This window comes from Oppia nitens, unplaced genomic scaffold (genome assembly GCF_028296485.1).
Source record: "Oppia nitens isolate AA-2021 unplaced genomic scaffold, nextdenovo-longstitch-racon4-pilon3 scaffold23_pilon_pilon_pilon, whole genome shotgun sequence".
Lineage (NCBI taxonomy): Eukaryota > Metazoa > Arthropoda > Arachnida > Sarcoptiformes > Oppiidae > Oppia > Oppia nitens.
Window position 1 is genome coordinate 907,633 of NW_026533203.1, and position 17,358 is coordinate 924,990.

Below are 17,358 nucleotides of genomic sequence, written 5' to 3' on the forward strand. Positions count from 1 at the left end.
GAGGTGCTTTAGTAATATTTAGATAGACAAACACAATGTTTAATTATAATTACGGTAATGTTAAAAAAGCTATTAAGATATTTACAATATTACTATTATATATTACAAATATTATTACAATTTTATTATACAGTATCAATTGTTATACAGATTGTGTAATGCTTTTATTTAGTTATATTAGTCAATGACTATTACGTGATTTTTAAATATCAAAATGATTTCACAAATTAGATATGCATTTTATGTTGCATTTATAAGAAAGATTATATATAAAATTGTTTATTATTTTATATTATTATTAATTGATTGTAAATAATTTAAATTTTATATGAAGTAAAAATGTTATAAATAAATAACTAGAGTTTAGAAATAATAATCAAATTGTAAATAATTGTTAGATTAATAAATGAGATACGATTTATTACGTGTATTATTACGGTAATCACCTCTCGATAACTATTGCCATAATTATTCAATAATATTCAAGATATGGTAAAAAAAATTAGTTGTATTAATAAAATGATCAATTTATTAATAATAAGGAATCAAGTTTGTAATTAATTGAAAACATAATTTATTTTTAAAAATAACCATGGCCTTAAATATATGCACAGTTCACATGTAAATCCCATTTTATTGGGAAATACATTACGGGAATTACAGTACAATCTGGTGTACATTTTGTGATCATTGGGGATCACACTTTACAATCATTGCAATACATATCTTTTTTTTAATTATGTTAATAAGATAAAGAGCACTGGTAGTAATTGACAAAATAGTTTATATTAGCACACAAACGGCCAAATTCTTTAATATAGTTTGATGTCAGAAAATAATACAAAAAATGCGAAAAAATAAACAATCAATTTGTATAAGTATTTAGTATTTATAATAATATATTATATGTCATATAATGTGAACATCAATACGTAAAACTTGTTTGTGATACTCTATGATTATAAAATATTTTTTTTTATACAAATTTATCATTTTAGAAAGTACATCATTATATGTTTGTATGACAATAAACTTTAATAAAACAATGATTTTAAATATTAAGTTTAAAATGAGTTACCCATTGATTGATATTAAAAATAAAATAAAACTCCACTAAAACAATACAAATTGTACCGAAAGGCAGATATAATTGTCTTATCCAAAAATTTTAAGTTCAGTCAATTAATTTATATTAAATTGATAGTCTATAGAAATATTTATACCGATAATAGAGTATAAATATAAAGTACTTATTGTCTTATTTAAGATATTTTGTAATCTACCAGTGCTCTCCATACAAATGTAATATTTTTTGTAAAATTATGATTTATACAGTATTTAAATTGTTGTTAATTTGAATGTTTTTCAGACAATTATTTTTTGGTATTTGTGGTAACAGTTGTGATGACTTTGTCAAGAATATTGTTGATCCGTTGCTTCTCATCGTTTGGTAATTCAAACTCGTCTTTAATAAGTTTGTTGAGCGTTATGTTTGTTAGTATACATTCAAAGTCAGTGACATCAAAGAAGTCCGGAACGTAAACCAATGGATTCTTGTCGTTATTAAACCATTGGATTTTGAATTTACGGCTATTTTTAAACACATTTTGTTTGGCTTTACATATATAATAGCCGTTTGTTTCGTTACGAACGGCGAGAAACTCATTCTTATTATAAATAACTTCATTCTTCTCGTCGTCTTTTATCTCTTTTTTAACCGTTTTTTCCTTATTTTCTTTCTTAACCAATAAACCAGACGTTGACGGCTGAACTGGTATTAAAGGTTCGGGCGATTGAAATGGTTGGTGTTGTAGACGAATCCGTTTTGAAGAACGGGAATCATTTCGGCCACTAGACGTCTTTGTTGGTGTTAATCCATCGACTGTTTGTTTCGGTGTCTTTACCTCTACTTTAGTGTCGGATCTCGACTCACGCTTACGTTTCTCTGACTTTTTCTCAACTTTTGACACAACATTTACTTCTAATAAAACAACAAAACAATAATAATTAATATCATAAATAATTAAAATAGAAATAATTATATTTAAATATTATCAGAAAGTAAATAAAATCAGAGAAATTCATTCCCATATCCGCTATAAGTTTTCATCACTCAATTATAATAAATATCTACTAAATAAAATAAAATACTTTTAGGCGTGGGTTTAGTTATAACGGTTGATTTAGGGGTGGGCGATACGATAGGTGGTGTCTTATTAGCTGTGGATCGGATTGATTTGCGGACCGCAACCTGAGTGCCACCGTTACGATTAAGTGGCGACACTTTTCCTGTATTGGGTTTTTCTTTAGTCTTTAACTGAATACTATTTCGCGGTTTTTCTTTTGATACTGACTGTCCACTTGACGTTATTTTACTGGCACTGCGTTTTGTTTTTCTTAAAATTATTGGCGTTTTGGAAGTTTTCGGTTTAGGCGTAGAAACCGAAATACTTTTTTGTGGAGTACTTGTAGTAGCTTTCGGTAAATCTTTATTTGAAGACTTACTTTTATTATTATTATTAGTTGTATTATTGTTATCATCATTACTATTGAGACTCTTTCTAATATGACAGTGCTTTTTGAGCAATTCTTTTTCCTCGTCTTTCCCAACTATAGAGACATCCACTCCATCGGCGGTCACTTTAAGGGCATCACCTTTTTTGTTGACGCCTTTCTCAATATTGATGGCTCGCTCGAGTATGTTTTGAATCCGTTGCTTTTCATCGTCAGGTAACTCAAAATCGTCTTTATTTAATCGATTAAGCGATAGATTTGTAAGAATACATTCAAAATTAGTCACATCGTAGAAGTCTCCGACATATATCAGAGGATTCTTGTCGTTATTAAACCATTGAATCTTAAACTTATGGCTGTTATAAAATACATTTTGTTTGGCCCGACATATATAATAGCCATTAGTTTCATTACGAACTGCAAGAAACTCATTCTTCTTGTAGATGACAACTCTTTTATCGTCTTCTTTCTTATGGTGCAATCGCGGTGTTGGTCTGAACAATGGTGGAACTAATAACAGCGGTTCCGGTGACTGAAATGGTTGGTGTTGAAGACGAACCCTTTTCGAGTAACGAGATTCATCTGAATTGCCGCTATTGTCCGCCACCGATGAGCCACTGGCTGACGATTTCACGGTTTTTGACTCTATTTTACGTTTTGGTCGCTTTGTATCCACTTTTGATGCACTATTAGCTTCTGATTTTAAAAAAGAAAGAACTAATTAATTAATAATGATTACGAGATATTCATTAGAAGTCTATAATTTAAATGCAATCAGAATTAATATAAAATCAATGAAATTCATTCCCATATCCGCTAAATGTTTTCATCATTCAAATAGTATACAGTATATGATATTATCGGTAATTCATAGAAATTTTATTATACCTTCTCTTGACTTTTGTGCGGCCAAAAAGTTTGCTTTAAGTATAGGTGTCGGTTGACTTTTGGTGGCCCGAACTAGACTGTCACTTGTATATTGCTTAGGAATGGGTGATGACGGGGACCGCTTATGCGCCAATACTAATGGCTGATCTTTACTAATGGCTTTATTTGGTGATGAGATTAATGATGCGATTCCTGTCGTTGGCTTAATAGTGATTGCTGAAGATGTGGTTGGGGTCGGTGCCACCGATTTTGCTAAGGACATCACTGTTGTAGATGATGTTAATGTTATTGTTGGTGTTGGTAGTGTCGACGGTACAGACAGAACCATCGTTGTTGTCGTTGTCGTCACATTTGGTGCTTTCGTCAAACTCTTCGATGGCGTCGCTGTTATTGGTGTTGTTGTCAACGCTACAGATGTTTTCGAAGGTAACGATGTAGTTAGTGATGACGAAGCTGTCGTTGTTTTCGGTAATACCGGTGCTGCCGACGCTCTCTGTGATGCAGATATCGATGCTTTAGAATTTGCTGATGTTATTGATGACAACGCTGTTGTCGGGGTTAGCGAAGTAACTGTTGTTATTGTTGGTGGTGTAGATAATATTGGGATAGTTGTCAATGTCTTTGTTGGTGATAGAGTTGTGGTTGCTATTGTTGGTGATGTTTTTATTGTATTGTTTTGTGATGAGTTTGATGTGCTATTTTGAGATGATTTGATCGTTTCTTTGTTCAAATCATTGTTTTGAATTTTCTTTTGGTCGACGGGTGTTATATTATTTTGTTGCGTTTTGTCTTCACTTTTTGATAAATTAGTCGCTAATGTTGTTGTTGTCTGAGGAATGACTGGCGGCTGTGTTTCCACAGCAGTTGACTCTTCAGAGTCTTGACTATCTGTCGATTGGCGACTATCTGTTGGCGGCAATGGTGTCCCATCCGACACATCATTAGTCTTAGGGATAGCTATTACCGATTGACTTGTGACTGACATATCACTTGTCACATCTTTTATATCTGTTTTGGTGCTATTGTTATCCTAAATATAAAAACATATTAATTAACAAATATTATAAATCTATAATATTTACAGTTCCGCCATTGGTTGTGACATTAGTGGTCGATACACTTTTCTGGCCAACTTTGTTATCATTGGTGGCCGGAGTCGGCTTCTCTGTTAAATGATTATTATCTTCAATATTAGTTGAAGTCTTGTTTTCACTATTAATATTGTTTTGTTGTGTCGTTTCATCTGTTTTTGTCAAATCTTGTGTTACAGAAGTTTTGGTAACATCTGATGATTGAGTGTCTGCTGTGGACAACTCATCTTTATTAGTGGTCACTGATGTGTCATCAAGTTTGGCATCGGATGTTGACTTGCTATTAGTTGAAACATCACTTGCTATTGATTCGTTGACATTTGATTTTATGGGTATTTTGCTATCCTATTATAAATTGTAAATCAAATTAAATATAATTTCTAAAATAATAATCAAAATAAATATCATTTACGGAAACATTGCTTTCATTGGAATGATATCCCGATATTAAACCATTGGTTTCCACTTTTGGCGCATCCATTGATCTGAATATTATATTTAATATTATTTTTATTAAAATAATGCCATAATATATAAATATAAACTATAAATTCAGTTTATGATTATGCAAAATAATAGCAATCAATGCAATTATATAATATATCTCAGACATTAAGATAATATATTAGGTTAATAATTGTCACTAAAACTATTTTTTATATGATATATGTTTATAATATGTATTTTATGCAATAAATATAAAAATACAATTTTAAATGAAATTATTTATAATAATTTTAAAGCATATTATACTTTAGAAATTTGTAAATTGAAATCAAATAATTAATATATTAAATAATCGTATTTTTTGTATAAAGTTATAAAATTTATTATATAATATTTAATTACATAATATTAGTTATAAAAGGATAAATACTTTGCATTGCTTTAATATTAGAGTATTTAAATCAAATAAATACTGTATACCTTATAATATATAAAGATTTATATGAATGCAATCAATTAAGCGTTCATTTAATATAATATTCACTCATTGATTGATTCATTAACTGAAATGCATTTTTATGGTCCAAAAGCGTAAGCAAAATGAATGGATTGTAAGGTTTTTTATGTATGCAATCAATGGCTTATATGTATTGAAAACTGAAATAAGACTTACTTTTCATGCTTTTCAACGGAAACACTTCGTTTGGATATAATTTGTCTCTTTTTCGGCATTTTTTAAAATCAATTATATTTGACAAAAATGTCAATTTCTATAACAATTTAATAATAGTTGTCTTTAGTGACCAAATATCTAAATACCATATAATATCAGCAAACAATTCAATGACTAATTATATAGTCATAACTTATGTGTATTTCATATATGATAATATGTATAATCAGGCAATCGATAAGTTTATATAACAATTTCAGATCAAATATATTTGTAAATCCATTCAATAATCTAGTAATTTGTTGCTATAATACTTTATAAACCATATAATCACTAAAAATAAAAACCAAAAAATATTAATAGAGAAACAAAATTATATAAATACTATATTATATAATTTAAATTAATAAAATTAAAAAAAAACAATTTAAAATAATTGCAAAAATGATGAAAAATATAAATGTATTTCTTTAATAAATTGCTTAACATATAATTAATAGTTAATTATAATATCATATCATATAATATGATATATAAATGCTTTAATAATAGAAAATCTTTGTATTTATTCATCAATAAACAGATGTATAAAAAAGATTTTGCATTCAAATCATAAATATTGATAATCAATATAATAATAATAATAAACATTATATTCATATATAATATTAATTGCGGTTATATTTTTCATGTCATTACTATAAATTTATTTTCAAAATATGTTATTTATTTAACTATAATATTATTTATGTATTTATTATACATTCAATTTTAGACTTATTGTTTGAATGTCAATATATTATTTAAATTAAATAAACATTTATCAGTATTTTATTTGGCAAACAATAACACGATTACAACTAAAACAATGACAACAATTGAAAGCATTGGCCGCTAATTAAAGCAATAGTTTTTTATAAATCAATAAAAAAATTATTAAAACAATTCAATGAATGAATGCATTGATTACCGAATGTGTGAAAAGTGAGAGCAAATTGAGTGCTAAATATTGACTCAAAAATCGAGACTTCAATTGACATACAATTAGATACCGAAAACCAATGTATGTATCGATGACTACATTGACATCACTGGACAATAATAATCACTGTTTGGGTTAATAGTGTCGAAACAAACACTAATTGAATGCAATTTAATGCTATTTTTTGGATTACGAATCACTGTTTGTATCCATAAAACCAGTGCTTCAGTACTCTGACAGACATTTTGCGAATACAGAGACTCTACTAAACAATACATTGACAACACATATAACAGTACTGTATATATATGTATAATACACACACCCTTTCCCCCGGTATCACACTATCTATGCTATACATACATACTGTCTATGCCTTACACACACCAAACCTATAGACTGAACCAACACTTAGTTTAAGTGACGTCACAACTAATATATTAGTTCAACAAAATGTGTGTCAAATGTTTAGATGTTTTCTATTGAATATTTGTTTGACGTATAGAAACAACTATTCAAATAAAACGTTACAACATTTGCTTTCATATAATCAAATCAATTATACATTGAATTCTATGAAAACATTATTATTATACAGAATGTAATAAATGTTAGCAATAGTACTGTAAAAACTGTTTACTATAGAGTAGTATCAATACTATTAATATTAAATATATTTACAATAGTTTTACTTATAATCAGGGTTTTAAAAATGGCAGGCATTAACAATAGATGCCTATTTTGCCAAATGCCTGCCCTGCCTCTGCCATGCCCTGGGCATCTATTTTCAGGTGGTGACACCTATTATTTTAATTTTATATTATTAATTTATCTATAAAACATTGTTTTATCGATATTTGTTTGTATTTTTATTTTGTATATCTCTACTTAAAAGGTAAAATCATTGGAATTAATTATATTAATTGTAAATTTAATTAACAAGCTAAAAACAGTAAATTACATTATTTTTATAAATTCAGTTGCTTTTTAGCAATTTAATTTGGCAGGCAAATAAAATAGATGCCCAAAATGCCAGGCATTTATGGCATCTATTTGGGCATTGCCAAGGCAGGCATTTATTTCCTTAAAACCCTGCTTATAATACAACATAAATGACATCTTGTGGTTCACATTTCAACTATATATTCGTTATTTAAATATGTATTCATTAATACTGTATTTATTGTAAAATCAATTATAATTTATAAATAATAATTAAAAATATGATATATTTTTATGAATTACTAATAAATAATTAATAAATAAAATTAATAAATAATTATAATAGAAAATTACTATATTTTAAAGTAATGTATTAATACTGTATTAATAGAAGTAAGTTAACATTATACAGAATATGTACAATAATATATAAAAATTTAAATGTGTTGAATAATTAATTTGTTGAATTGTTAGATTATTAATTTATTATTTATGCTAACATATTATTAAGATTGTTATTTAATATATTAATTCTATAAAATATATTTAAAAATAAATTAATATATAATATTAAATATGATATATACCCTATATTATTTTATAAGTAAACAATTATAAATAGCTTTTATACAATAGATTGTATTATTAACTATTTACAATCGTTTTCAACAAATAATAGGAAAACTATATACAGTATATATTTTAAAACATATTTTAATCTCATTTTGTTTTATTTAACTTTAATAAGTCTTTATTTAACTAAATATTAGATTTTTGATTCAAGTCTTATTAAAAGTTTTATCTGATTTATACATAAGATTATCAAATAAAATAATATACTAAATATTTTTATCAATTATTAAATAAACAAATGGCATGCGTTATAACTTTAAAAAGCTTATAATATAGTATAAACTATTCTGTAATAGAAATCAATTAATAATTTTATTGTACAAATTCATACAAAGTTTATTTCTTGAATGATTAGAAAGTAAAAATACTTAATAGAAATTTATATATATATACAGTATATTTTCATATAATTTAAAATCAATTGTTTTTTATAAAACAATGATTGACCAATACACCAAACTCAACCATAAAATTTTTCTCTAAATTGTTAGGCTAACGCTAATTAATTAATTTGATAAATTATTTATATAAACACTTAAATCAAGTTTTTTATAAGATATGCTAGAAAAACAAACTTAATTATAGTTTAATGAATTTTAAAATCTACAATTAACTATTATTTGTGAGAACATATTTTGCGTATTTAAATTTACCACAATTATTTGTAGGCTATATATAAGTAAATATTAGTATATATACATTATATATACAGTATATATACAGTATATATACAGTATATATACAGTATATATATATGATATATATCAAAATTGTTAGTATGCTAATATACAAAACTTTAATTTTATAAAGAATATTGAATATATGAATTAGAGTGAAAATTTTAGAAACTTTATATAAAAAAAAACATCAACCCATTGACGTGAAATAATTAATCAAATTATGATATATAAACTTTGTATCATGGTGTATTTAATATTGTTAAATGTTTGAAATGGACTGCTTATTATCAAAATTGTCAAAAAAAATTATGACAAACATAAATATGTGTAAAATCCCATTTACCAACAAAAATATATATAATATAATACGATAGTGGCAAGGGTGCTTATATTTTATTTAAAGTTAATTAACTAAATAAAAGTTTCAATTAAATTGATTTAATAAATTTTATTAACTTTTATTTTCTACATATTCATAATGTAATCATCTTATAGTAATAGAAATTGTATTCAAACTGTTGAACATTTGATGCGTTAAACGCATGCTTTAAATAGTATGTTATATAATACTGTATATAACTTAAGTATAAATAAATAAATGAGTCGTGAGTGTTAACATATGGCGCCTCTACTGTATATTTATAGCTATTTTGTTAAAAAATTAATTAAATTGTATCAATTGTGTGCTTGATATTAAACTAAAGTAACTCAAAATGTAAATAAAAATATAAAAAATCAATTATATTGAGAAAAATTGAATTTTTATTTATTTATTCGTATGTTTTTTTGTTATGATATCTTGCATACAATGACTAAGCTTTGGGGTATTTTTAAAATAATACAAACAATGATATACTGAATATTAAGGAAACAAAATTTGAGTGCATTTACAGTAAAATAACTATTATATTATACAAGTTTTTAGTTTAAATGTCTGTTAATGTTATATAACATGACGTAAAATTTAGCGATTGAACTATCAATAGCTTGTATTGAAATGTTTAAATCGACTGAAAATTGAAAAATGTTTTCAATGATTATATTAATAATGTTTTATTTAGTTGTCTTAACATTTCTACTGTCAATAGTATGGCTTTCAATCAAATATATGTCTCACAGAAAAATATCGACAAATAAGCGATTGTTTCGCAAACGTCTGAATTCACTCAAAACGAGACTTCAAACAGAGGTCAACACTTGTGTGTTGAATGAAAATCTGACGTTCACTACATATGCCGGTGCACTGACCAGTGATGGACAGAACCCACATAAGCACCGGTCGCTAACTATACTGTTTTGTTGGATGTTTGCAAAGGACAGACATATCGATAAGTATCGCAAACTATATCTCAATAAAGGTTTCGATGTATTGACTGTTAAAACAAAAGTTTTGGACAGTCTATTGCCAACAGTGGGCGCACAGGTAGTCGCATACTATGTGGTGGACTTTCTACGAGTACTGGGAGATAGATATGATTCGTATGTATTTCAGATGTTTTCAATCGGCGCCTATCAGATGGGAGAAGTGTTGGTCCATTTAGACAGACCAGAAAATCAAGATGTTTTGCTTCAAACAAGACAATCATTGAAGGGTTATGTCATGGATTCAGTGATGGATGTGCCGACGGCCCACATAGGTCTGGCCAGAGCGTCGACAACCAACCTATTATTACAAACATTGATATCAAACTCAATGAACTTATATATGCATTTGTTTAGCAATTCTGTGACCAAACACTACACCAATTCCTCAAATAGTATTCACAGAAATGATTTGCAATGTCCGGGACTTTTCCTCTTCTCCAGTGATGATGTTGTGGCCGATCCTAACGGTCAATATCTAGTGATGAATAAATGGCAATCAAATGGTGTACCAGTGTTTCACAAGTGTTGGCAAAGTTCAGCACATGTTAGCCATTATTTCAAATATGCCGATCAATATGAACAACATTTAAATGATTTCTTAAAATATTGTAAACTTTATTAACAAATTTTTTATATATTGTTTTGTTGTATGGTTTGATGTTTTATTGCCGTTTTTTAAATAACCATATGGTTATAATGTTTATACTCTACTTTTACCTGTAATATTAGTTAGATTTTATGAAAATTTATAATCAATAAATAAATAAATAATAGAAAATTTATTACAAATTTTATACATTTAAAATGTGTTTTTTATTTATTTTTGTCGGTCAATTATGATCACAATTAATTAATTACCAGTACTTTATATAATTTTTAAATCATAGATTAATTACAGTATTTTTTTGGATAATAGCTTTTTCACAAACAAAATGAAATAATATTTAAATATATAAATAATACAATTTATAGATTATAAATGCCTAACTTTTATTTAACTGAAACTTAAAATTTAATAACTTGAAATCAATTGGTATGTATTCCTATCTTTAAATAATAATTTAATATTATTCTTATAATAGCAACGATAATTGTTTTTATTTTATTATATTGACAGTACTCTATATACTGAAAATAAATTATACAATTATACAGTAATTTGTTTGCAACTTACCTTTTCTTAGACTATTTTAATTATCTAATACATAGATTTGAATACAAGTTTTAAATTAAATACAGTAATTAAGATAATTAATTAAATAATAATTAATATAAAGTATTTAAATTATCCATTAATAGATTGCAGTAAATTAGTTTGTATTTGATAAATTATGTATTTCCTGATAAAAATACGTTTAATATTTAATTGATAAAAAATTATTTAAAAAAATACAATGAAATCTTCTTTTAAAAATTACATTTCATACAATTTAAACATTCATTTGGTTTAAATCATTTACAATATTAAGTGTAAGCCATGAATATAACACAAATAGATAAAGTTGTTGACAACTTTCTTGTGTCCAAATTTGGAGAGATTGTTGGTACCGATTCTTTTATATATTATTGGGGTTATGAGTTTTGGGAAAATGGTGCCGATCCCCGATCTCAGGACTATTTTTTGGTCGGCATATCTCACATTGGTTTTCAAGCTATCATAGCTCTCTATTTGGCAACTGTATTTATACTGATACCTGAATTTATGAGAAAAAAACGGCCCTATACTCTAACTAAAGCTATGCTATTTTATAATGTATTTCTGGTAAGTTTTAAAAAAATAGTATTATTAGCACAAAATGCAACACTTAATTTATAAATGTATTTATTTGATGACACATTTTTTCAAAAAAAAAAAGGTTATAATAAACGCCTATTTCTGTTTACGAGTATTAATATTTACGACAAACTTTGGTCGCGAAATGTGGAACTTTACGAACCCGAAGAACGACACGTCCGAGAAGGCCATGGATTTTATAGACGTTGCCTATTGGTACTACATCTCGAAAATTGTTGACTTTTTTGATACATTTTTCATGGCTTTCAAAAAGAAAAATTCTCAAATAACAGTTCTACATATATGGCATCACATGTCAATGGTCGGCGCCGGTTGGATGTATATGAAATATAATCCATGTAAATAATACAAAATAATGTTATCTAATTGGATATTAACATAATCATAATATCTTCTATCTTTCCAGATATGCCTACCTGTGCTATTATACCCATCGTAAATGGTTTTATTCATGTGGTTATGTATGGCTATTATGCATTGGCATCATTAGGTCCAAAGTATCAGAAGTATCTCTGGTGGAAGAAATACATCACTCAAATACAATTGTTTCAGTTTATTATTCATGTGATTTGGTTTTCAATAGTCACAATCAAACAGACAGATATGCCATTGGGTTATTTGGTCGCAAATCTCGGCAATGCTATCGCACTGTTCTCTCTATTCATGAACTTCTATCTAAAAGCTTATTTCAAAAATAAGAAATTAGTCAAAAAGGATTAATTTTATTGTAATTTTTACCAATATATTTGTAATGATTTTATTTTTTTATTATTTTTTTTGTGACTAAATAAAATAATTAATATATTTTGAGATAATTAAAAAAATGTCGATTTAATTATTATAAATTAAAATGAATTGTCTACAGTATTTAGATACAGTATGATAACAATATAATATAATATATTGAATAATTGTATTGTATTATTAGTATTTAAATAAATATATTATAATATTGAATATTGACCCATTATATACACGATATACAGCATATATAATATAATATAAAATGTTTTTTTTTTTGATGAATGAATTGGCCAAAACTGGAAACTAATGGATAAGTTCAAAACAAGTGCGTCGACCATCAATGTCACAACTAATGGCAAATTTGTAAATATTAAAGTTATTAATATGTATTTTATTTAGGCTAACAATTCAATGGTTCGACAAAATGCATGGGCACTACAAACAAAATGCATAATAATCTATTAGATTTAGTCAATTATGAGAAATTAAAATCAGTTCTAAAATAAATAAAAATGTAAAATTAGAAACAAAGTTTTAAAAAATTATAATATTAAAGTATTAGTTTGAAATTCAAATTGTAAATATTAAAGTTTACTCTTAGTTTAATATATTTTATAAACGAATAAATATAAATCTATTACACTATTTGGCTAAATATAAAATTGATATAATAATAACTAGATAGTAATCATTTTTTAATATTACTGTTAAATAATAAGTTATTTTACATTGTTTTATATAGTCTATAAATTAAATTTTATAGATGTTGATAATATTTTGATTAACATAAAAAACACTTACAATTATTAATGCATGTGAATGCTGCAAATGCTGTAAATTTAATATAAAATATTTTCTAATAACATAACATTACACATAATTTACAGTACATATACCAAACATACAGTATATGTCAAGAATATCATATTTATAAATTCTTTAATTTAATTTTTTTAAATATGAATTTTAATATCAAATTTGAAAGATGAATATTTAAATTTTAAATTAAATATGTCTTTTTTGCACAAATAAGTAAACATACATATATTATATTTTAAAAAATTTATTTTATTATTTTTTAGTTTACTATTCAATTCAATCATAAATTTTAATTAATAATTATTTTTAATATATATATTGCCAAATAAACATAGTAGTATAAAAGTAATACTATTTATATAAATATATATTATATAAATTTATAATGAATATAGAGATAAAATAAAATTGTTTAAATGGAAATTAATTCATTATTAAAATCAAATTCATTTTCCATATTTTTTGTTTTTTTCCTCATATCTTTGATCCATTGATTTTTATATTCTACATCTAAAATATATAAATAGTTAGTAAATTATTTGTAATTAAAATTATAATAAAATAGATTTGATTACATAAGGAGTCGTCAACACGTTGTTTATCACTTGAGACTCCTATATGTCTGAGCGCCGCATAAGCTCTGATGTGAACAAAGTTTTCATTGACATAACCACTGAAGTCGTGAAGACATTTGTTGATCCATTGTTTGGCTTCAGTGGTATTGTTGAGCTCCATCTCAACTAATCCCATCTCAAAGACCGCCTGCGGTGGGATTGATGTCTCTCTTTGGAAGCGATCAGTACTAGTATTTGATATAAACAATCAAAAAACATTGTTTGAAAATAACAATAATTTAACAAATATAATACAAACTCATCAATAATAGTTGTCAAACATTTTTTGCATTCGTCATATTCACCCAAAAATTTATGAATTACTGCCTTATAAAACAATGCCGTCAAATAATTATCCAAATAGTCTTTAGTTTCTATATTTTTAAAAATAAAATTAATTATTTAGTAATAATAAACTAATATAAAATAATAAAAATAAATAATAATACTTAAATCGTTTGAATAAATGCTTATCTGATGTTTTACTCGATCCATAAATCTATTCAAATATATTGGTTTATCTTTGATTAACTGAAATAGATTTGCTTGGTATAAAATTTCCTAAAATTATATAAAAATAATGTTAATTACTAATTTTATTTAAATTAATTTATTATAAAGTAATACCATATCTGGTAATACGGGACAGTTATCTTTGTCTCGAAATTTCTCTGCACTTAATACCGATGCCTTTTCAAAGGTCGCTGATTTACCAAAATATCGGACGCGAACTGTCGGCACAATTCTTAATATTTAACAATCATTATTGAAAACAATTTAAAAAAAAAAATTATTAATTAATTTAAAACTAATGACTTACTCAAGAAGTTTAATCGCTGTTTCCAATTCTTGTGTATTGTTTTCTTCTTTTCCAATGACATATCTGACGACTGCCTCACAATAAGTGGTAAAAGCGGGCGATTGTCGGCTTCCTTTGCGTATAAGTTCCGCATATTTAACGCTTTCATTGAAATTACAGATCAATGCATTGCTAAACATGAGTTCAAAGTGAAACCATTTTAACGACACATCAAATGAGTAGTCAGTAATTAATTTTGTATAGTATTTGATGGCTTCTTCCAAATCTCCTCTTAATTGTATGTATTTGGCGTCGACTGTCATAAATACAACTGACTAAACAATTAAAATTAATTTTTAATTATTCTATTATAATATATTAAATAATAAACAACAGTATAATTACATTACTATAAACATTAAGATTTTCCTTTAAAATCATTTGACAATCGATAGAGTTTTTAGACTGAAATCCCATATATGGCTCAATATAGACATTGTTAACAATGAGAAACATTTGGGCCAATTTATTGCACATCCCATCAAACATGAATGCAGTCCTATTGATTTGAATGAAGCCTACCGTCTCAGATCCGTTAACACCCAGTAAATTGATTATCCGTAACAATTTTGGTGGCATATAACTAATAAACAAATGCGATAAACCACTTGATAATCGATAGATTGATTCATAGGAAACTTGCGATAATTTGCTTTCCCATTTGGTCTTTGATTTAAGTATACATTTACCAGCTCTTTGGTTCAATAATTTAAATTAATTTTTAATAAAAAAATTGATAAAACATTATTTTTATCGATTACTTCAATGTATTTATGAATCGTTGTAAACGAAATGCAGTCCGGATTAAGTCGATAATAGTTGTAGTGCCGAGAGCTGACACAAATGCAGACATTAGTGAAGCGATTCCATTGAGAATCTCTGAGTGGGCTTCAGCTGAAAACAATTGATTTTATATTTCATTAAATATTAATTTTATTATTTATATAAATTCTGTTATAAAAATCATTTACAACACAAATTCAACCAAAGACTTACAATCGCTATATTTTTGATAATTTGGAGATTTTATAAAATGCAAAAAAGAGGGTAAGAAACCATTGCTTCGGTACTGATTCGTCACTTCAGTAAAACTATTGACATCTTCGTGAGCCCTATCAATGTCACACTTTTTTTAATTAACAAAATATAATAATTAGACTTTGATTTTATTTAAACTTAAAATTGATTTTTTATTTAGTCAAACCTTATCCATTGTAGATCCAGCAATAGCACAGCTATGGATTGCTTTTATCCAATTATGATATAAACTTGTTTTCAAAACATTTTCGTCAATTTCAAGTGTATTTGTTTTAATCAATTGATGAAAACATTCATTTGCAGATTTTATTGATTCAGTTATCTCAGACATAATAATAAAATATATTTTACTTATGAATTATATAACTTTAACTAAGTTATATTTTAAATTTTTATCTATGTCATAAAAATGTACATTTGTTTATAATTTTAAAATATACTAGACAACTTAAGTTATATATATTATATATATCATGATAAATATTATAAAAGTAGTTTATTTTATTTATTAATTAATAATAATTGAATATAATTTAAATAAATATAAACTGCTTAAAATAGTTTAATAATAAATTTTTAATTAGCAATTAATTGTTTTTTAACTATAAGAAAAATTTCAAGGAAATTATAAATAATATATTAACATTATATAATAAGAAAAATAAAATTAAACTTTAATATATTATACATAAATTGACTTAAAAATAATTAACAATTACTGTAACTAAAGTAACATTATTGGATTAGTACAGTACAGTATAATATACAGTATTATAATTCTAAATATTAGAAATAAAATAGAAATTTATTATTATTATCTTTAAAATTTATAGATGTAAATTAACCAGGGTTTTTATTTAAATTAAGTCAATTTAAATAAATAGATGGCGACAGTTAAAATCTTTATTAAACTTTGCAATAATGTACTATACCAGTGATCAAAATTAAACTTTATAAAACAAAATTGTACAAATAACCTAGTACATATTAAATGAGTAAGTGTTTGTTTAACTTACTCATTGTTTGTTATAAATTATAAAAATTACTATTAAATATCTGTTAAATTAGTTATGTTATATATGTATCACAAAGTTATCATGATAACACTTAATTGTGATCACTGTACTATACATTTAAATTTTATTAATTAAACTTTTATTTTTAAGTTTAAAAACAATTTTCAGCACTAATTATTTATTTACTAAATATTATATTAAACACTTGTTTTTTGGAAATGTATTCAAACTAATTTTTAAAAAAATTTTTAAGGAAAA

General features: G+C 25.4%; 4 protein-coding genes across 6 annotated transcripts; 2 read left to right on the forward strand and 2 right to left on the reverse strand.

The window, feature by feature from the left end:
- Nucleotides 1-1,077: 1,077 nt before the first annotated feature.
- On the reverse strand, nucleotides 1,078-7,010 carry LOC128953854 (mucin-2-like). Of its 3 annotated transcripts, none has more exons than XM_054299378.1 (7): nucleotides 6,584-7,010; nucleotides 5,614-5,946; nucleotides 4,906-4,978; nucleotides 4,485-4,838; nucleotides 3,403-4,432; nucleotides 2,506-3,210; nucleotides 1,078-1,981 (listed from the first exon to the last, which is right to left on the reverse strand). In XM_054299378.1, the coding sequence occupies exons 2-7, from the start codon at nucleotides 5,670-5,672 to the stop codon at nucleotides 1,374-1,376; spliced, it is 2,829 nt and encodes a 942-aa protein (XP_054155353.1). In that variant the 5' UTR covers nucleotides 5,673-5,946; nucleotides 6,584-7,010; the 3' UTR covers nucleotides 1,078-1,373. The 3 variants fall into 3 exon arrangements, with proteins under 3 accessions (XP_054155353.1, XP_054155350.1, XP_054155351.1); XM_054299375.1 differs by having other exon boundaries at nucleotides 2,152-3,210; XM_054299376.1 differs by lacking the exon at nucleotides 5,614-5,946 and having other exon boundaries at nucleotides 2,152-3,210.
- Nucleotides 7,011-9,931: 2,921 nt separating this feature from the next.
- Nucleotides 9,932-10,882, forward strand: LOC128953846 (uncharacterized). The gene has a single exon (XM_054299368.1). The coding sequence runs from the start codon at nucleotides 9,959-9,961 to the stop codon at nucleotides 10,835-10,837; it is 879 nt and encodes a 292-aa protein (XP_054155343.1). The 5' UTR covers nucleotides 9,932-9,958; the 3' UTR covers nucleotides 10,838-10,882.
- Nucleotides 10,883-11,644: 762 nt separating this feature from the next.
- LOC128953764 (elongation of very long chain fatty acids protein 5-like) lies at nucleotides 11,645-12,730 on the forward strand. The gene is made up of 3 exons (XM_054299285.1): nucleotides 11,645-11,977; nucleotides 12,072-12,348; nucleotides 12,417-12,730. The coding sequence occupies exons 1-3, from the start codon at nucleotides 11,693-11,695 to the stop codon at nucleotides 12,728-12,730; spliced, it is 876 nt and encodes a 291-aa protein (XP_054155260.1). The 5' UTR covers nucleotides 11,645-11,692.
- A 424-nt stretch (nucleotides 12,731-13,154) lies between these two features.
- On the reverse strand, nucleotides 13,155-16,259 carry LOC128953765 (tetratricopeptide repeat protein 39C-like). The gene is made up of 10 exons (XM_054299286.1): nucleotides 16,251-16,259; nucleotides 16,043-16,172; nucleotides 15,808-15,940; nucleotides 15,392-15,740; nucleotides 15,008-15,321; nucleotides 14,815-14,932; nucleotides 14,637-14,748; nucleotides 14,447-14,561; nucleotides 14,149-14,375; nucleotides 13,155-13,189 (listed from the first exon to the last, which is right to left on the reverse strand). The coding sequence occupies exons 1-10, from the start codon at nucleotides 16,257-16,259 to the stop codon at nucleotides 13,155-13,157; spliced, it is 1,542 nt and encodes a 513-aa protein (XP_054155261.1).
- Nucleotides 16,260-17,358: the final 1,099 nt, after the last annotated feature.